Source organism: Centroberyx affinis, unplaced genomic scaffold, assembly GCF_046629955.1.
Source record: "Centroberyx affinis isolate AG114_WGS23_722 - 3 ecotype Tasmania unplaced genomic scaffold, CSIRO-AGI_Caff_v1 ptg001525l_1, whole genome shotgun sequence".
Classification (NCBI taxonomy): Eukaryota; Metazoa; Chordata; class Actinopteri; order Beryciformes; family Berycidae; genus Centroberyx; species Centroberyx affinis.
This window is the reverse complement of record NW_027279985.1, coordinates 83,966-106,580: the sequence shown is the minus strand read 5'-3', so window position 1 is coordinate 106,580 and position 22,615 is coordinate 83,966. Positions and strand designations below refer to the sequence as shown.

At 41.0% G+C, this 22,615-nt stretch overlaps 1 protein-coding gene across 1 annotated transcript; it reads right to left on the bottom strand.

Annotated features, from left to right (window-relative positions):
- Nucleotides 1-481: 481 nt before the first annotated feature.
- Nucleotides 482-1,591, bottom strand: sstr1b (somatostatin receptor 1b). The gene has a single exon (XM_071527370.1). It carries the CDS (start codon nt 1,586-1,588, stop codon nt 482-484), a length of 1,107 nt encoding a protein of 368 aa, XP_071383471.1. The 5' UTR covers nt 1,589-1,591.
- Between the last annotated feature and the right edge of the window lie 21,024 nt (nt 1,592-22,615).

The following is a 22,615-nucleotide window of genomic DNA, read 5'->3' as shown; positions in this document are numbered from 1 at the left end:
CTCATGTAATGCAGCAGAAGATTTGATTCAATTTCCAAAGCTGAGACTCAAATGAAAACATTCACCAATGAATAAAGAACAAATATAGATACATCAAATACATAAATATACATAGATAGAAATATTCATTTGTCACATGAAAACCTCACGTGAAGGACACACATCAATAATTTGAACTTACTCTTGTCTGTGACACCTGTATGAAAACTGTCACAGAATCAAAATATTAACCATTTTTTGACATTGAACATTTTGTGCTTACATTCTCCTGTGCTTTACATCCTTGCCCACTTTAAAACACATTAGTGGGATCTTCACTTCTATATATATAATTTTTCAGTGTCATTTTTTCCCCGTCACCTTGTCAGATAAATCTACTGGTTGCTGTACCACATCTAACGGTCATCCATTAGTTGTTTTTCAGGCTACAGCATATTTTTCTCTCTAGGTACTGTTGCTAACACACTGGTCTGGTTGAGTGTTACAGTGTAGTCGTACGGGAAGTATACGTCCCGTTGCGGAACACCATATCCGAGGCCATACAATCTTTAGGGAAATCTCGAGGGCCGCATGCTGCTTGCCTCTTCAGTGCTACAGCACAGTAGTCCACCTGCTCCGCATCCAAGCCTGACTCGAGCCACCTGAAACACACGATTCGCTGGAAAGAGCGGCGGAAATTATCGGACACGAAGCCGTAGAGGATGGGGTTGGCGCCGCTGTTGGCGTAGCTGAGGATGACGAAGAGCTGCGTGACCATGGGGTCCGGCGGCCGGTGGAACACGCTGACCAGCTGGACGATGTAGAACGGCATCCAGCAGAGGACGAACACCGCGACGACCAGCAGCACCATGCGGGTGATCTTCTTCTCCGAGCGCCGCCGCTGGAGCCAGCCGGCTTTCAGGCCCACCGCGCGCATCCTGGCCACCATCAGGCAGTAGCACAGGCAGATGGCTCCCACCGGTAGCAGGAAACCCAACAGGAAGGTGTAGACCACGAAGGCCTCGGACCACGCCGACTCAGGCCACAAGAAGTTGCAGTCCACGGCACCGTCCTGTGCTGGGACAGTGTCTGCGAAGATGATGATGGGCAGGATGACTATGAGGGACAGCCCCCATACGCACACGTTGACCACTTTGGCTACGGTGGGTCTGCGGTAGCGGGCGGCCTTGATAGGGTGGACCACCGCTACGTAACGGTCCACGCTCAGTACAGTCAGGCAGAAGATCGATGTGAACATGTTGATGCCGTCGACACTTAGCACCAACCTACACATCAGCGAACCAAAGGGCCAATGGCGGACAGCGGCCGACGTGGCCAGAAAAGGAACGCTCAGCATGAACAGCTCATCAGCAATAGCCAAGTTCAGGATGTAAATATTCGTGGCTGTTTTCATTTTGGCATATTTCAGGATGACGTAGATGACCATGGCATTGCCAGTAAGACCTACGCAACAGACAAGGGCATAGATGGACGGGATGATGATTTTACTGGCATCAGGCTCCTGGTAGTAGTCCTCATAGTCCATGCTTGTGTTATAGGGAAACCCTGTTGGATAGGACCCATAGTCCTGGCTCCCATTGAAATCCATGTTTACTAATGTGACTATATGAAATGGCTCACTTTTTGCTATTGGCAGGGAATCTGGTATAGTTTGGATGATGCTATATCATGGCTAATGTCTTGTTTGTTTCTATTATAATCCACCGAAGAATGGGTCAAGTTGAATTGACAGAAGCAAAAATCCTTGTTCTTTGTTGAAGCGGACCAAGAGAGAAGTGTCTGTTATTCCCTCTTCTCACAGCCCATATGTGAGGCAGATAGGGTTAATCTAAGTAAATGAGAGGCCTTGGCTCCCTTGCATCTCCTGTTTCTTTGCTTCTCATAGATTTCTCACTCTAAAGCCCACACAACCTTGATTTTTTTCCCCCCTCTCGGCTTCCTCAACCAGGGCACTGAAGCAATTAGTGTCCAAAGGCACCTACACCCTCATCTGCAAGATTCTTGGCAGCCAAACATATAACATTCCATGTTCATTCACAAATAAACGTACATCTTATTGGCCATCTGTTGCAGGTGGTAGTGAGTGAAGGGTTTTTATCAAAACCAGGGTGAGGCCACTTCCTATAACTCCAATACACAGAGCAGACAGAGCACTCCATCTGTTGATTGAGACGGAGTGTTTCCGCTGGTTAAAAGCACGATGGGTGTTCACCTAAAGCTGGATGGGTGTTATTTGGTTCCTGGATTCAATTCTCTTTCCACGTTGTCTCTCAGATGGAGTCTCACAACTGGTCATTGTGCCATTACAGAGTCCAGATGAGTGCAGAGAAATCGACGGGGTTTGGTTGAAGCTTCGCCACAGGATACTTTACTCCCCCATATTCTCTGAGCTGAATCCTGGAAGCCTGAAAGAAAACATAAAGAGCCGTCACTCGGCTGGTCTCTGATAGACGTCCAAGCACAACATCAAATGGAGCTCTGCTCAAAGTTGAGAAAGAGGCCTGTAGCAACAGCTAACGTTATAACTGCTGGATAATGTTATAGCTTGTCGAAATGTAATAAAAGTCCTGACTGAGTCACGATGTAATAAACCTGTAATATTTTTTTCCTATTAAATTAACCAGCAGCTGCCAAGAGGTGTAACTTCAGTCGAAGATCTTGTTGCATTATGTGACAGTAGAGGCTTTGCAATTCCGTCACAAATCTATCAAGCAGGTGTGGCTCCACCATGGAGGTCCACTGGAGAATTGGCTACTCACTAATAATGTCAACAACCAGGCTAGAAAAATATTGTTGTGGTGTGGCTCATGCAGTAACATTAAGAGAATAACACATGCAGTAACATAAAAGAGAATAGTTGGCAACACTTTACAATAAGGGTCACTAAGTTAAGGGTTAGTTAATGCTTACTAAGCATTAACTAACCCTTAACTAACAGTTAACTAATGTGTCTGGTAATCATTTACTAATGGTGTTCATGTTAACTAAGGTATTAATTTATACATTATTTAATAGTCATCTTTATAAACTATTAAATAATGTATAAATTAATACCTTAGTTAACATGAACACCATTAGTAAATTACACATTAGTTAACTGTTAATTAAGGGTTAGCTAATGCTTATTAAACATTAACTAACCCTTATTAAGCATTAACTAACCCTTAACTTAATGACCCTTATTGTAAAGTGTTACCGGATAGTGTGATAAGGTGGATTTGTTTCCAAATGTAGGTTACTGTGACACAGTAAACTGTCTTGTCTTTAGCCCTAGTCTCTACTCCAAAACACTCTGAGTTGTAGCTTGAGAAGAGTCAGCTCAGTTAACCTGAACAAACTGTTAGCTAGCTAACTAGCCAGCAGGATACTTTAGAAGAGAATTTTTTTTTTAATGTTAACATGCAACTACTAGCAAATGCTAATGTTAGCCTCTACTAGACATGTTAGCTAGTGTGCAAATGTGTTTATAACAATGGTTAGCTGACCAGATACAATGATTAGCTTGCTAACAAGCAAAATTGATTGCGTATGAATGTATTGGTGATGAAATTATCATTTCCCCCTCAGCAGCAGCAGCACAGATATACTTAGAAACACAATCAGGTATTCACAACTATTAGGCTACTCCCCAAGAGCTGAGGATCTCCAATATGGCCGGCCATCACCTGAAAGCCTTCTGTTTATTACATTTTCAATTAGAGGGGCATTTTAGTAAAATTCTGACAGTATGATTTTACATGATCTGTTATAACAATATCAGTTGCTACAAGGCATATGTTTGGACAAGGCAATATTGGACATGGACATTAACCATGCATGTTTTCCATATTTCTTGTGCATTTTCGGATTTTGCTGTGAGTTGAAAATACGAATAAACTATGATCTCCACATCTCGGAAATACATATCAAAGATCTTCTGTCTTTCCTCTCCTGGCAGGAGGTCGCATGAGCACAAGCAACCACATTTTCATTTCACCTCTTAGAACATGCTTTCTTTGTCAGTATGAGATTGCAAATGTGGAAGTGCTGAGAATGGAATGGGGAGGAGAAAAATCTATCTGCCGCCTGTCACTAACAACGGGAAGGTTTGTGCATGAGAGTGAACAAGGGCTGAACTCATCTCCAGTCTAATTACAGCTGGATGGGCGGATCAGCGCTGGAGCACCTTTGACACCCATCGGTGCTCTTACAAGGTACAAACAGTGTGAAAAAATTGGAGGTGAGCAATGCAAACCTGGGTAAGGTAAGATAATTAGCCTGCTTTTTTTTTTCTACCTGACTCATTCCCTTCTTCCCTCTCTTCCTCCGTCCCTCCATCCCCACCCTAAAATGAAAACAACAGTGCAAAGACAACAAACCCAGTCCAGGTCATTAGGGAGCTGAAGGATAATTGTGTCTGTGGCTGGAATACAAGCCACTGATTAAAGTATGAAACTGTTTGTGTGTTTTTCCCCAATTTGGTACCATGAGGGGAATTATGGCTCATTGTTTTAGCCAGCAGAAACCAGTGTGAAGGGAATAAAAAGTATGTTACCAAGGCAACAATTATCAAATGGGTTGATGTCTGGCAAAGATTGGGATCATGATTCCAGTATTTATGTCATGAAATCAAGGGTTTAGAGTGAAAGGGTTGACATTTTGATGATTTTGGTGATTGTTTTTATTCAAAACATATGAACCATTCATACTTTTCAGAGACTAAGATTCAGAAAATTGATAATGATAAAAAACTACAGAGTGAAGTTGCGCCCTGAGTCTTTCCCCTTTAGTTTATTCTTGTTTATGATCAAAATATGTTGAGGATCTGACCATGAGATAGAATTCTACAAGAGCTTTTCATTGATATGTAATAGTCATATTTCGTGCACCAAACCTGCAAAATACAGGTTATATCACCTGTTGTTGTTTGCTTGAAAAAAGATACTGGTGACATTTTTGTCTGACACATGATTTAATTACAATTTCAGTCCATTTGTGTGTTATATCCTATATTGTTTAATGTGTTGAAGCACAGATAAGGCTATATGAACACTCGGTGGGTGATATTACTGATGTCTATCACCCTTCTACCCTCATATTGCTCTTTTTGTGTCAGCGATTTCATTTCATATCACCTCCGCCAATTTTGAACTGTGGTCAAATCAATACAGTGGAGCCATGAACATTAAAGTCAGGGGTGAAGCGCACTCAACTGGCACAGGTTAAAGGACTACACAGACTTTTTGGGATTTGGCCCATAGGTCACCTTACCCAATATCTGACAAGAGGATTGGCAAAATCATGTCTCTGTCTTTTTTTTTTCATACTTTTATTGCAATTAATTCATAAATCTGTACAACCACAAAATGTCCAGTATATTTTCATGTCCTTGCAATTATTATTATTATTATTATTTATTATTTTTTCTTCGTTTTTTGTATTTTATACACCCAGTGATACAAACAGAAGGAAAGAAAGAGAAAAAAAATGTCTTTGTCTTTGGTAGCTCTGTGTATGCTAACACATTAGCATGCAGTAGGCTATGTTTTAGCATTATCCAAAGTATGAAGATAGACCTTTCAGTAAACCCGAAATTGGTGTTGGTTTTTAGTCTACGGCTTGTAGATTCATAATTTCTCAAAACATATCTCAAAACATATCTCAATCTTCATCATTAGCGAAGTTAAATTATGAATGAGCAGCACAAAAAACTTTAGCTGTTTGGCTAACTTTGCTTGCTTCCTGAGTAAACAAAACAAGTTATGCTAGAAGTCTCACAGAAAGAAAGATCTTCTGTCATTGAAAGTGTGTTCTTTTTGTCTTATGTCTATTTTACCAATGCCCTAAACAAGCCTGGCAGGTTTAGAGTTATGTAAAAATTAACTAACCAACAAGCTTTCCCACATTTAGGATAATGCTTATCGCCATACGATTACTTAACACAGTGGATGCTAAAGCGTTAGCATGCGCAGTAGACAGAGCAATCCACCGGAGACACAGAGATGATTTTGGTGCCAATCCTCTCGTTACATACCGTATTTCCTTTAATATATACCTCAACTGCAGAGGGTACCAGGCCTTTATTGGAAGCAAGCTTATATTAGAGACAGGCCTTTATTTCTAATTCCCTCTGTTTGATAAGTATATTTGCTCATATTTTAGTACGAAGCCTCCTTGTTTTCTGATCTGCTTCTGTTGGGGTTCGTTAGGTAGCCGTTTTTTTTGTTACTGCAATGCATTACCTATAATTACGGTAATCGACGACGGCACGCTCCAGAGACTTCCGCCGGCCGAGCCATCTTGTGGCACTTGTACGTTACTACAAACTACAGTTACATTATATAACAGGCACCAGGAGTTTACCAGTATCCACCGTTGTTTTTTCCTGTGTTTTTTTCCCCCTGCCTGTATTTGGGGCTGGCCTTTATTTGTTCGTGTCGACCAAGGCCCCGGCCATTATCGGAGACCCGGCTTTTAATTGACTACCGGCCACTATTAGAGGAAATATGGTATTAGGTTAAGGTGACCAATGGGCCAAATGCCCAGAAAGCCGGAGTAGTCCTTTAAAGCTCCAGTCCAGACACCAGTTCATTTCGTCACATGAAAGTTATAGGGACACTTGCAGAGGGTTTCCACCACCGCCCTGATGTAAAATTCCTTGACTTTTCCATGACTCTCTGTAACTAAGTCGGCACGTTTCCATGACCTAAAAATGTCAGCATAGACAACCATTTTACAGCCTCATAATACATATAAAGCACATGCTATAAGTTTGTCACATACAGTTCCAGTTCAGGTTTGTTTATTTCTATAGCCGTTTACCACAAGTCTGTCTCAAAGGACTTTACAGAGAGTGAGCCTAATTAGATGTAACTGATCAACAATGAGTCATAGAACAGAATGATGTAACAAACACAAGGAAGCAGAACAAAACACAAGACACACAATAGCACATTTTAGCAAGACATAGCAAGCCTCCCTAGTCTACATAGCCTAACCTACCTGGCACCACCAGCCTTAGACCCTATGAAAAACTTCCAAGAAAACCTTCTTAGGAAAAAAAAAAGAAAGAAACCTTGGGCGAGCTAACTCAAAGAGGGATCCCCCATGTGGACAGCTGATTCTAGGGATAATAAGGTAACCACTGACTGTCCTCCAATCGGAAGGCACATGGGGGAACATAAGGGATGATGACAAGATAAAATAAGTCCATGTAACGACTTACATGTTAACAGAAGCACCTTAAAGTCAGACCTGGCTTGAATTGGGAGCCAATGAAGGGAGATCAGTATGGAAGTAATGTGATCACATTTATTAGTCTTGGTTAATATTCTGGCAGCAGCATTTTGTGCGAGTTGGTACAGGTTTTTAATACTGCATCAGCCATATTTAGCAGAGGACGGATTTCTGTGAAGGAAAGAAGAAAAATGCTATCTTTGTGATATGGGTACTTAAGCAGTCCCCAAAATTTAAAGACTGGGCTTGTGTGGCAAGTTCTGTTTCATTTGGACTTACGGTGTAGGAGTTCAAAATTAGAATTTTGGCCTTCAATTAGAGCACCTCCATCGGACCTATCGGTGTCTGGTAATCATTTACTAATGGTGTTCATGTTACCTAAGGTATTCATTTATACATTATTTAATAGTCATCTTTATAAACTATTAAATAATGTATAAATTAATACCTTAGTTAACATGAACACCATTAGTAAATTACACATTAGTTAACTGTTAATTAAGTGTTAGTTAATGCTTATTTAGCATTAACTAACCCTTAACTTAGTGACCCTTATTGTAGAGTGTTGCCATTTGGTTACTAGTATATATTATGTAATACAATATAATAGATACTACTTCTATTTTAAAAGGTCCTATTGACTAAGTTGGTTTTTACTAGTCGCTTTTCTGTTTTTATTAGCAACAACTAGCCAACAAGAAGTTGAAAGCCTACAGTTATCCCAGCGTTATACCAGGCTGTCTCTGTTTTGTCTTTGTTTTGGTTGTACCACTGTGTCTGTGATCGGCACTGATTTTTCCATAACAAACGTAGGAACGCCTCTGATTGGCCAACAGATGGTGATGAATCCGTCCGTCCAGAAAAAGTCCAACTGGGTTGAACTTTCTGTCCGTCAAAATGGATGGAAATCTGACGGAGACAGACACATCATCAGTCCTGTCTGGACAACGGACAGCTCTCATTGAAAATGAACTGAAATGAACGGAGACGGACAGACACAACGGATCAGTGTGGCCGTGGCATAACAAGCCCAAGTCGTATTATTTAGTGGCACCATTGCCTCTAGAGGACTTCAGTTCACGACGGCAGTGCTGGATGGCGGTGGGTGACGTCAAATGGTATTGGCCTGTTCTCTGGGCACTTGAAGAGACAGATGTTAATGCAAGGAGGGAGAATGAAGAGGGTTGGACAGATGGAAAGATGAAAGGAGGAGAGGAAGCTAAAAAAAAAAAAAAAAACACTCTAGTGGTGTGTGGTGAATGGTGATGAAGAGGAGGGAGAATGAATCAGGTAGACAATATTCCAGAGAGCTGGCAAACCAAGTGACTGGCGACAGGTGCTTTGATCCCGATACGATTCCTCGTTGAAAGAAAGGGGGATTGGGAGCCTCTTGAAACGCCACTTGGGAGCGTCTTGAAACTCCAGTGGGTTAAGTAATCGCTGAGTCATTAGTATTGATCAACAACCCCAACAACCCCTGCAGATATTATAGTCATTATTTGCTGCCTGTGGTGCAGTAATAATCTTACTTACTGCCCATTTAAGGGCTGCTGGTCGGGCGGAAGCTGTGTTCATTTTAAACCAGGACCTTCCAACAGCAGGCTGCTGACCTTCCCGATCTGAATCAGCGGTAAAAACCAGCCAACAGCCAAAACACAAAGCCACAATCTGATCAATAAGCCACTCTGCATTTCAATGACCTTTTGAACTGTATCAAAAGAAACATTCAAAGTCTTTGTACAATTCCTTTTCTTTTACTCTTTACTACTACTACTACTACTAATAGCCTAGAACAGTGGTTCTCAACGTGGGGTCCGGGGACCACCAGTGGTCCTTGGGGGAGTTCCAGGGGGTCCACAGCAAACTGATGAATTGTTAAACTACATTATTTAATTTACAAGAAGTTAACACAATTAGAGAATGTAGAAGAATGACTATTTTGATCATAGTTTCACTGTTATCTCTCTACCTACAATACAATACTACAATTTAACCACTTACACAAAATGAAATTTCAACAACGTCTTTGATAAACATCTTTGATCATATATTATATAAATAGAGGAAAATTTGAATTCCTATAATAGGGCCCCTTTAAATAGCATGTTAGGCAGCATACAAATTCAGCATGGGTTGAATACACCTGTCAATATCAGCATTCAGATAAGAGATTACTGATTCAAGGATGATCGCACAAAAATACAAATGCACAAAATGCACAATAGACATGATTACAACATTATAATACAAATACAGATATCAATACTTGCATGATTGGTGGGGGGAGAAATGAACCGCATGTTTTCTAATAGGGTTGGCGGATAAATACCAGTCAAGTGTGCAGAACAGTCCATAGTAAAGAGTCAAAAAGGAAAGGTCTGATGTAATAATCTCCATGAAGACCTGCTGGATCTAAGTGCAGAGTGTATTTCCAGTGTGTAGGAGGAGGTTCTGAGTGTCACTTCCTCTGCACCACCTTCTTCAATCCCCACACAGCAGGTACGGGTCCAGATAGTATTCATAGCCGAGAGAAAGGGAAAGGGAAGGGGAAGATATGTCCATTATGGAGCAGAGACAGACAGACACGGCCGTTTATTAGTTCTAAAGTACCATACTGCAAACTCGGACCTGCATTGTGAACACTGAATAGCTGCTCGGTTAGTTCCCTTTCCACGCTCGATTGTTAACCATGTCAGTACGTTACAGTACAAGAGCTTACGCTGCTTCATTCAGCTGCATGAAAAGACTTGCATTGTACTGTATGTACCACAGACACAAATACAGCTCCACCAGATGGGATTGCTGTCAGCTAAGTCGTCACCAATCACGTAATCAATAGACAATGCATGCAGTGTTGTTTATCATAACCACATGGTGGTGGTCGCCATTCGTTTTTGTGTATCCTGCCCTCGTTGCATCCATTCTCATCTCATTCATGGGCTCAGACAGAGACGGGAGGGTGTGTATTTGTAACATAGGTTGCCTATTGTTGTGCAAAGCCGTCTTATGTGTGCCAGACACAAGGAGACGACAGAATGGCATTCATAAAGCCCAGAGGAGATGGTGGGCTGAGGCGGTGGTTCTCCACCATATGCCACCGAGGCCCAAGAGCAACACAGTCCCAGAGAATTTTGTGAAATGAGCACGAATGCTGAAACGCAGATTATGTGTTGTGGACATGAATTATGCGAACATTAAGCTCTTCCTTGCCTGATATCAGACAGAATTGTCAACTCGTTACACTCCATTTCCATCTTCAGTCTGACATTGCCTCCACTCTAACCGATTTCCGTGGGGGAGGGGGATTCGATTTTCCCTAACCAATCACTAGACCAACGTGTCCGCCTGAATCTAACGTCATTTTAAGTCGACACTGATATGAAAAAAACATCTCCCCTTTGAATAAATGCCTTCAAAGCAGAGTGCTGTTCGGATTTCAAAGTAATTGGTACTTTTAATCGTTTTAGAACAGCCTGGATAGCAGCGTCTATCTTGTCTATAGCGGTCGCCATTGTTGTTATTACTCCTCCTTGGTTCCGGCGCACAGCTTGAAAACAGCTTGAGAGCGGCATTAGTCCCACCCATGGCGCTGATTGGCTAATCGTTAGTCTCCCCCGGTGCTCATTGGACCGATTTTTCAACCGAGAAACCGCTGTTTCTTGTCACAATGCCAGACCAGAATCAGTCAACTCGGTGGAGTGGGTGGATTCAAAGGTCTGGACCCAGGCAAAGTTCTTCCACCAGGAAAGAATTATTCAACAGCATAAATTGGATTATGTGACTGCAGCACAAATTGAACACTGTTAAGATTAGGGTTAGGTTTTGGTCATAGTTAAATAAGAATTTCTCATTTCAAAAAATGTCAATACACCAGGCCCACAACACAAGAGTCTGCAGGTTTTCACTGCAACCAAACCCTACAGCAGCTGATTCCACTGATTAGTTCCTCCTCTCTTGATGAGTGAAATCAGCTGCTGTAGTGTTTTGGCTGGAGTGAAAACCTGCAGATTCTTGAGTCATGATAGCACATGGTTGAGAACCCCCTGGTCTAAGGGGATTCTGACTGGACGTGGCATCCAAACACTATGTCGCTATGAGGCAGAGCCCCTTGGTGGACAATGAGAGAACTACAGCAATTCAGAGAAGAGGAAAATAATGATGCAGGGAGCGGTACAGCTGTAACAGCTGCTAAACTGTAGCATAAACCTTACCCCTCCAGCAATATAAATGATGAATGAGGAAGTAGAGAGAGTCCAAAGTCTTAATTAGTCTTCCATTCCTCGATGGGCTGCTAGCTGCACTCCAGCCTACTCTTCTCTTCTGCCAGCTCTGATAATGACCGGCTATCATCCTCTTGATGTTGCATTAGCACTGCTTGGTAGAGGGAATATATCAGGCGTGTGTGTATTGTGTGTGTGTGTGTGTGAGAGAGAGTAAGAGAGAGAGATTGAGTGTGTAGCTGAATGCTGTGTGTCTCTGTGTGTGTGTGTACTGCTGTCCCACGTTTGCACTCATTCAACACCTAACTATACTCCCTCTATCTCATGCACTCCATCCCTCCATTCCTTACTTCTTCACCACAATACAAACAAAAATCAAATTACATATGCTCACTAATAAGAAAAAGGTCCACACACTGACCAATGCAGGCACCAAGAAGCCAACAAGATGCATCATCCCTCCAAGTTTCATCAAAATTGGACCAGTGGTGTCTGAGATATCATTTGAGTTAAAAATCTTTCAAGTTGAATTATAATACAATCGGTGTAATTTATGGATAGTTTGGGCCTTTCAAAATTAGAAATCCTGACCTTTAGTTATAGCGCCCCGATCAGGCCAATCAGTGCATTTTATTTAAGCGTCAGAACACAAGATGGATCATCCCTCCCAGGTCCCACAGGTTCTCCTCTGGCTATATAGGGTACAGTTATGTACCATACGTACTTTCTAAAATCTCTTTGTCACACATAGACTCCCAGACTAGTGATCTTTTCTTTTGAAATCCCACGATACTCGCGTGGAAAGAGGAAAAAGATTTGCGTTTGCGATGTTGTTGAGCATTACTGCCACATGCTGGCTTCCCATGAGGGACAATAGGTGAGACATTATGTTAGAGCTGATGGTCTGATCATTGAAACGGTCACTTTTTTCACTGTTTTGTCACAATTTTTTTCCACCATGTAAATAAATCGCATCTGAAGAGCCTCTTCTTTCCAGCATATGGGCCTTTTTCTTCATTCATTTGTTCTCATTTGTTTCTCCTCCTCTACATCCCTGGTATAAACTTCATATCACTTTTCTCCACTCTTGTCTAACCGGGCTTTCACGCCAAATGCGCAATCGCAGCATTCGCAGCAGAGCGAGGCCATTGTTTTCAATGAAGGACGCGGCAGCTGCGCAGCTGAAAGCGCTGCGCACCACCTCGATTTTTCACCAGGTTTTGCGCCCAAAGTTCAACCATATTGAACTTTAACCTCCAAATACGCTGACCGCTACGAGGCACGTCCAATGGCATTCCGACATTTACAGGAGGCGAAAGTTTTGTAGGCGCCGGAGCACCAAAGAGTATAATTCCACATTAAAAACATATCAGAACCTGGCCAAAAAGTGTGGCTGGCAATGTGTGTACAGTTGAGGAAACATTCTCTAATTTCCCCACCATAGTTGCCTGGGTCCAGACCTTTGAATCCGCCCACTCCGCTGAGTTGACTGATTCTGGTCTGGCATCGTGACATGAAACAGTTTCTCGGTTGAAAAATGATCGGTCCAATGAGCGCTGGGGCTGGGGGTATAGATGCTCTATACTTTCTGAACCGTCTCTGGTGTTGTCATGGCTACGCATCAGTGTTGACTTAAAATGACATTAGATTCAGGCGGATACGTTGGTCTCTAGTTATTGGTTAGGGAAAATCGAATCCCCCTCCCCCACAGAAATCGGTTAGAGTGGAGGCAATGTCAGACTGAAGATGGAAATGGAGTGTAACCAGTTGACACTTCTGTCTGATATCAGGCAACCACCATAAAGCATGTGAACTCAAACTACTCGCATGACCGAGTTTTGATGTATTCCCGACTCGGAGTAAAGTACGACCCAACATCACTTGAATGCAGGGAGAGACCCATCAGTCAAGTGGATTGAATGCAATGTAACTTAGTTCTTCTCTCTCTCACCCCTTCATCAGTTATTCCCCGCATTCTCTCTCTCTTCGTCTTTCTATCGTCTGTCATTCCTCTGTCTTTCCACTGAGCAGAGCAGAGTAAAGCCCCCCCACTGAGACAGATAGCATCTTCCATCCCTCTTCCTTTCAACCCACACACGAACAGGCTGCATAATCTCTGCCACACATCTGTGACTGCTGGAGGAAAACTACTAGTTTTCACTGGGGAAGCGATGAATCATTGTTTGTATGTTTCCATGTACAGCAATAATTGCATAATTGCCGGGTCAGGCTATAGTGTGTGTGGTCTAGCTAATTGACCCCCCCCACCCCCAACACCACCACAAACACCACCGCATTAATTAATCTGCATGGTGACTGAAGGAGAACTTCATCAAACAACGTATCTCATTTAGCATATTTAGAATCAAGAAGGGATTGAATATTAGATTACAATCTTCTAATTTGATTCTATCTCTAACATCTGAGATCAAACTTGTCGTTGATTTTGTTCAGTGATATGGATATAGTGCTTTTGCTGGTTTATTGAAGCTGGTGTTATTGCTAAACTCAATCTGAATGATGATTGATGACAGACAAAACTATCTTGTTTTAGGCTTATAGGCCTCTTGGAACAGACTAGGGATCTGCTTAAGGTGCAAGGGAGAGCTATTTCTTTTCTAGTCATTACCATATTTTCTATTCATCGCCATATGTCTCAAGGCACATTAACCTTCAGGTCCATCACCTTCAGGCGTCATTTGACTTTTTTTTTTTTTACATGCAAAATCGATGCCTCCCGGAACTGTGCGTCTCCCACCTTAATGACCCTCTGACAAACTTAAAGAAGCATTTTGTCAGATTCAAAACACAAAATTGGTCCTCAGAGCAGAGCAGAAATTGGCCCCTCAAAAATGTTCACCCCATTTTCATAATCGCGTACCCAGTGGCATGGTGCTGGGAAAATGAACCGCAATGGAGAGAGTGCTTTGAAACTTCCCTTTGATTTGCATTCACTTCGCTCTCCGCGATGGTGGCTACCACTTCCAAGCCGGTGCCTCCTTTTTGCCTCATTTCATATGGCATATCTGCAGTTCACAGTCTGAGGTGTTGTGATTAAATATGGACAAAGCTGCCGTCGAGCTACTCCGGGTCTTCCTAGTTGACGTGTTTGAAGAACATCCGATGCCGACTGGAGGAGGCTATCTATCGATGTTCTGTATGGAATTAGGTTTGATGGATCACACTCTCTTGTAATGTATCATAGAAAGCATGCATACATAAGCTCTAGTGTGTGTGGATAGCGTGGGGTAATGTAAGGGACTTGACAAGGATGCGTCAGTGTGCAATGGTGAACATCTGGCAAAGCACATCCTGTCCTTATGGAGAGGAAATGATTCTCTTGTGATGAATGCATGAAAATGAAAATAACAGACAACAAGTGTAGAGAAAATATGTACTATGTATGTATGCCCGTTACTCACGCGAGTACACAACCCGCGAATATTCAAGTAACGTTATGCCAGGAAAGCCAGCTGAGCTAACGGTTGTGCTAACTGGGGCTAATGCTTGTGCTAACTTGGTTCATAGTTAAGTACAACTGATAGCTGGAATAAAGTAACAGACACATATTTTCAGAACTTACCAGGTAGTCCAACTTCCTCGCTGACTATTCTCCAAGCCCTCTCTTTTTTGTTACGGTCTCTGTATGCCAGGAGACTTGTGTCATACAGCTCCGGGAGCCCACAGACGGCTACTATTAGCTTATCCTCCATTTTGTGATTCAACGTCAGGACGTCAGTGATGTTGGGAGAATCTCAACGCTGATAGGCTTTCACGACACAGCGTCACGCGGATTTTCCGCTCAAGTTGAGAAATTTCAACTCGCGTGAATACGCGACTGAGGAGAATTTTGCGTCATTTGCATCGTGCCGCGTGAAAAATTCGCTTCACGTTTGGTGTGAACACACCATTAGGATCATGAGACGATGCTTTGTCTGGGGGGGGGAGGCTTGCGGGTGACTGTCCTTGTCCTAGGAGATATAAGCCTGGTTAATCTGACCCTCGTTAGAGAACTGCACCATTCCCTTATGATGTACTTCTCTCCATGCATGTATCATTAAAGAAACCACTAAATCAACGGACGGCGAACTTGTCTTTATTATAAAATTATTCATCAATTGAGCACATGATAATCAATACATTGGAACATACAAAGGGCATACATACATAGTACATATTTTCTCTACAACAAGCATTACACAGTCAGACCTTTGACTTTGAGGCCAGACATCTGTGATGTTCCACAGTGGAAAAAACATACTACGATTACTCTTGCTACTCTTGTAAATACTTTTTGAGTATTTTTTAAGTCAACAATTTTACTTTTATCTTCTGACCTAAATATTGTACATAGTTTAAAATGCATCCAGTACACTCCTTAAGTGTTGCATGAGAAACTAAATTGCTTCTGCATTAAACATGTACAAACCTGGAGAAATTGTTAACTGTAACATTAAATGATATATGATGATAGTAGCTTAGTTAACGTCCATCCAGCTACAGTACTATTGGTTTGTGTTAGCCTGGTTGTTGGCTAGCTAGTTCGCTAGCTTTGTTAGCTAGTTGGAAAGCTACTAGCAAAAGAAACATCAATGTGGCAATATTATTGAGTAATGGACATGGGCATTTTCTGTTTCTTTCTGTTTTTGTTTGTTAGCTTAATCACAGATTGAATACTGACATGAATTTAAGAATCTTATAATGGTCAACATAACCTGTCAAAATGTAATAAAATGTCTGTCTAAATGGGTTGAAAATGTAATAAAACCTGTTAATGTAATAAATTTGTGGTTACAGTAATAAAACCAGATTGCTGGTGTTACATTACACTAGCCAGCAATTATGGCTTCATAAGGGATGCAGCACATTGTCAACTCATAATAAAATAATAACATTTAGTAATGTAATAACTTGTAAGATTAAGAATAGCACATTATCTGGTTACACTCTTTATGGAGTAATAATCACCAGTTAATGTAATCATGTTTCTAGATTATCTGGAAATGTATTACACTAACAGGCTTTATTGTATTTTTTATCTATGTAGAAGGATATTTTATGACATTTTGACCAGCTACCATCATCCAGCTACACATCCATCAGTTGCTGCACAGTGTCGATTGATATGGAAATGTGCCTTGCTTTGGCATCAGAATGCATTTGATGGTGTCAGACAAAAAGTGTGCCGTTTTAATTAGGTAGGCTTAGCTATATTGAATTTAATTAGATGACTCAGCTCAGCCCCGGTGAGTCCTATTGAGTCCATTCAACAGAGAAAAAAAGTAGGTATGAATCACTTTATTTTTACATAATTGACACCTCCACACTTCCCCCTACATCCCATTTAAATTAGGCCTGTAATTGTTTGCCATGCTGTATGAGACACCAAGCTAAACACTGTATACCATACAAGCCTCCCCTCCAGAAGCCTCATATGCATTTCAGAAACGGCTCCCTCAGAAATTATTATGCACCTGAGAAAGATGACAATTTCTAAAGCACACGGGAAAGAAGTAAGTGAGGGGAAGATGCTGAGGGTCTGTGACCAGCCAACCAAATCCGACAGCTTTAGCTGCACTGTGCCCTTACCCTGTCATAAACCTTTATGTGGCTGTCAACGACTCTGACCCTCATAACACCACTCTTCATGAAAAGTCTTCTTTTTTTGGAGGCAAAGGTAGCCTAGAAATTAAAGAAGCAGGCATGGACTGAAAGGTTTGGTTCAAGTCCCCAGACTGGCTTTGGAAATGTGGTGTGGAATGAGTAACACCCTCTCTCAGTAAATACTGTTGAAGAGCCCTTGAGCAAGGCACTGAACCCCCAACTAGAGCTACTCAATGGCCACCAGTAGAAGACTGTGGTTGTACTGGGCAGCTCCCAGTGTAAATGTGTGGAACTGTATGAATATGAAGCAGGATGGTGCTGGAAAAAGAGCATGGGGCTCAATTGACTTGGAAAAAACGGTCCTGTAAGTCATTATAATGAGAAACTTTCTCAAAATAATGCCATAGTATCTCAAAATAATGCCTTAGTATCTCAAAATAATGAGTATCTCAAAATAATGAGAAACTTTCTCAAAATATTGACTTAGTATCTCAAAATAATGCCTTAGTATCTCAAAATAATGAGTAACTTTCTCAATATTTTGACTTAGTATCTCAAAATAATGACTTAGTATCTCAAAACAATGACTTAGTATCTCACAATAATGAGAAACTTTCTCAAAATAATGACTTAGTATCTCAGAACAATGAGTTAGTATCTCAGAATAATGAGAAACTTTCTCAAAATAATGCCTTAGTATCTCAAAATAATGAGAAACTTTCTCAAAATATTGACTTAGTATCTCAAAATAATGCCTTAGTATCTCAAAATAATGACTTAGTATCTCAAAATAATTAGAAACTTTCTCAAAATATTGACTTAGTATCTCAAAATAATGACTTAGTATCTCAAAATAATGAGAAACTTTCTCAATATTTTGACTTAGTATCTCAAAATAATGACTTAATATCTCAAAATATTGAGAAACTTTCTCAATATTTTGACTTAGTATCTCAAAATAATGCCTTAGTATCTCAAAATAATGACTTAGTATCTCAGAACAATGAGTTAGTATCTCAAAATGAGACTTTCTCAAAATAATGACTCAGTATCTCAAAATAATGAGAAACTTTCTCAAAATATTGACTTAGTATCTCAAAATAATGCCTTAGTATCTCAAAATAATGCCTTAGTATCTCAAAATATTGACTTAGTATCTCAAAATAATGACTTAATATCTCAAAATATTGAGAAACTTTCTCAATATTTTGACTTAGTATCTCAAAATAATGACTTAGTATCTCAAAACAATGAGTTAGTATCTCAAAATAATGAGAAACCTTCTCAAATAATGACTTAGTATCTCAGAACAATGAGTTAGTATCTCAAAATAATGAGTTAGTATCTCAAAATAATGACTTAGTATCTCAGAACAATGAGAAACTTTCTCAAAATAATTAATATCTTTGAGATACTATGTCATTATTTTGAGATACTAACTCATTATTTTGAGATACTAACTCATTATTTTGAGAACGTTTCTCATTATAATGACTTACAGGATCTTTTTTTTTCCATCACACTGGCGGAAATGGGCTTCCATACCGGATAAATACGGGTTAAAAAATATTCGAATATCATGCGTGCACGTCTGTGAAATTGTTGCCAGTAAGCCGATTGTTGACAAACCCTAAGCTCAGAACGCTCACACACCCTCAGCCCTGTGTTCATCATCAAGCTTATTACTGCATTCATTGTAATTGCCCTGCATGTACGTACTGTTGCTGCTGGATTCAGCAACGGCAACGTCGGGCGGAAGAGTTAAGTGTAATATGATCAGCGTGTGTTGCTGCATATGACCGCGGGGATTTGCATGTAAGTAAGCTCCTACATGTTCAGAATATACAGTGCTTGCCAGTGCATGCCAGTCAATATAATGATCAATATATCAATATAGGCTAATTTACATGCATGGGGACTTTGAGTCCAGTTGTGAACCATTACCACTGAGTCAATACTAATGTATGATCGTTAATGGTTAACAGTGAACGGTGTTTTGCTTTGCTTTGAGGGTGGCTGGACAAAGATTTTGTACCCATCAAAACTTATTGAGCCAATGTATTCTCTATGAGGGACGAGTGAGTCTCTCGTTTGCTCCTTCCCTCTCTCTCTCTCTTTTCTCCCGAGGAACAACAGTCCCAGGAGGTTGTTGATTAACGTGCGGAAGGCCTTTGAAAGACGATCAGGTGAAATAACCCACTTGATTTCTCACCCTGCCCGCAGTGCAGAGCATAGGGGGGATTCAGAAAATAACACAGCCGCGTCGCCGAGAACGCACAGCTGCCGCGCAAGTCGCCACTTTTCACATATATCCTCGCTGCAGTGTTGAATCGCTGCTCCGCCCCCCCGAAAGGAATTGCTTGGAAAATCTTAGAGTGTGAATTAGCCTTGTTAGGGAGAATCAGACTATATCGATGAGATTGTACTTTTCATTTCCCATCGTGTCATGGCAGCTGTGCAGAAAACACTTGCTTCACTGTTTCAGAACAGTTGCCACTAATGAGTGTACACATTATAACTGCGCAAACCAAATTACAAAGGCATTTTGACAGCAACGACAACAACACAGCTGACTGTTATGAGTGACTGTAAATCAGAGCGGGTTTGATGGAATAGCCTCATTATTGCCCGACAAGAAAATAAAGGCAAGACAAACACGCAGCATTTAATAAAGCCGTTCATAATTTGTTTGAATATCATTACCATCAGTTTGAGCAGGCTTTTGTCACCCCAACAAATGCCTTTATGCATGGCAGCACTGCATCCCATTCAAATACAAACATTAGCAAAATAATATAGAAAATAGTATCATAGAAAAATAATAAAACGCTGATAGTCATGTACAGAAAAATCACCAGAACACAGTTTTTTTTTTGTTTTGTTTTTTCATTCTCATGCTGATAACTTACCTATCTATTGCTGGAGAAACAGGCATGTCCCCTCATCTGGTAAAAATGCAAAAAAAGGCAAAACAACTCGTCTTCCCCTTCTCCATCACTCCTTTAAATTGGGGTCTGAGAGCTGTATTCCCCTTCTGTCCGTCACATGCTGCCTCTCAGCATCCACTGATCCCCAGCACACTGAGCTCCTTAACGCCGCTATACTCCCCTCTGCCTCTCCGCACTCTCTCAACCCTCCTTTTCTCTCTCTCTCTCCATCTCTCTCACGGTGCTGTCAGTCACTTGGTTCACAGACACACACGCTGACATGTTCTCACACATACACGCACACACTGGCTCTCACTCTTTACCTCGTATCACTCCCCCCTGTTTCGAGTCTCTCTTCCCTACCTCCCCTATATTCCACTCACTCTATTCTCTCTGAGGGCGATATAAGCTGCTCATTTCCCTCAAAAACACATCCTAAGGTAAGGGAAAGAAATGATGAAACTTTGATGATCGCCCGTGGGGGAAACTGGGTCGTTGCGGCAGCAAAATAGTAATGACAGGATACAGCAAGGAAAACTAGAATATAAATAAGAATATAGCAGCGTGGGGGGGTGGGTGGTGTGGGGATTTAGACGCAAGGCAAAAGACGATTTCAATACAAGAGAAGTAGAAATGTATGAATGAACAGTACGAATAAATGCATGAGGGTGTGCACAATAACAACACACTGACACTGAAAATTGAAATGGAAATGGAAAAGGTATGGCAGAAATATGAAATATATGCGTGTGACATAAGTGAAAAATATCATATGCAGTATATAACAAATCAGAGGGGAATTAGAATATGGATACAAGTGTGATTTTCAGTATAATATATGTAGTGCCAAATATGTGTCCTATTCTCATGAACAGGCCATATACAGGCAAAACAGACAAAACATAGACTATGAAACCAAACCCCCGGAAATGTCCTTAATTTCTCCATTACATAAACATTAATTATCCATTAAAAATAACAAATAATAATAAAAAAGTGAGGTTAGTGTCATGGGTTTTTAAGGGATTTATTCATGGGTTGATTTGTGGAGACACTAGCAATTAAGGGATTTTTCATGGCTTTTATGCATGGTTTACATGGTTATTAATGGAAAGTTCCTGTCTCCCTGAGTATTACATTAAATTAGAAAGTAAGGAGTCAAAAGTTAAGGAGGTTTTGATGGCGTCTCCTCCATTAATAACTCCCTTAATTCATTTTAAGGGGTGAATTAATGTAAATGTAAGGGTTTTTTAAGGGACTACTGGTTCATAGAGATATGTACAGAATGTCCAGAGCCGATCGCTCCTATCACCCTCTCCCCCTCTACTGTATCTCTATCTAGCCAGTGTGTGATAGCAATCAGCTGAGGTTATTACATTATTACTTCCCTAGGGTGGTTGATGGGAACAGCAGTCTCCCAGTCCTGCCAAATATTAGGTTCAAATTTTCTCTGCACGCTACAGATCTATACACTTTCTGACTGCAGGTGTTCCAGCCTACATACAGCGACAATTTAAAGGTCCCATATTCTACATTTTCTGTCTTGTGGTCCATTCAAAGCTGTGTGTGTGGTGTCCCAAAAACACTCTAAATCCATTTTTACATGTTCATTTTCCAGCATTTCTCTGAGCCTGACCAAGAACAGAGTGTTTCTGTCGCCGTGTCTTTAAGGCTCATTAATATTAACGACCCCTCTGATCTGATTGGCTAACAGTTTCAAGAGTGAAACGTGAGACACCCTGCGGCCAGGCAGCTACAAGTAGGGAAAACTCTCCAGTAATAAACAATGACAACCGCTCAACCGCTATGAAAAAAACACTTTGTTAGTCTATTATTTCTTACAAAAATGATAATGAGCGAACCTTTGTGACGCCACAAAGTTACGGAAGTCCAAACGGCTCGTTTAGAGGCTCGCTTTTCTAATATGGATTGTGTGGATTTAGTTGGCGACCGTGCGTTGTGATACTTTCACCATGTTTAGATAGACCATCCAACTCCTTTATCATCACAGAGGCAAGGGGAATCCTGTTTTACATGATATGGGACCTTTAAAGTTCTGGAGTATGCCCTCTAGAACTGATTCTTAAAAAACTTCACAATGGACACACTCAACAAAAAGGATTCTATACAGTACCAGAAAATGGTTCGTAAAGCCAGAAATGCACCGGAAACGTCAGACATGCATGATGGCGTATTTGCGCCATTGTAGGCAAAACATTTTTTACCCCAGCTGGGGAGAGGGGGGTAATGTTCTGAGAAAAAACTCACTTGCAAGGTAGGATCAACCCAGTGATCCACTTCTGTTACTTATCTAGATAGTGAAATGAATGAAGTTGGTAGGTATGATGAGTTTTTTTCTCGCAAATTTCTGACCTTAATCTAAGAAAGTTAGAGGTTGTTTCTTGTAAATTTCTGACTTTAATCTCACAAATTCTGACCAGAATTGCAAGGTTTCTGGAGCCGCAGAGCTAAAAAGTAAGATAATGCAATTTTTCCAGAAGGCAATATTATCTAAATAGGCATGTCCATGTTATGATGCATATTTTTTTGGATTCATTTATAATTTGTAGTCTAAAAGTGATGGAAGGAGAATCATGCCTGTAATGTTAGTCTAGGCTTCTCCACAGTGTTCTGACCATCAGGCCATTT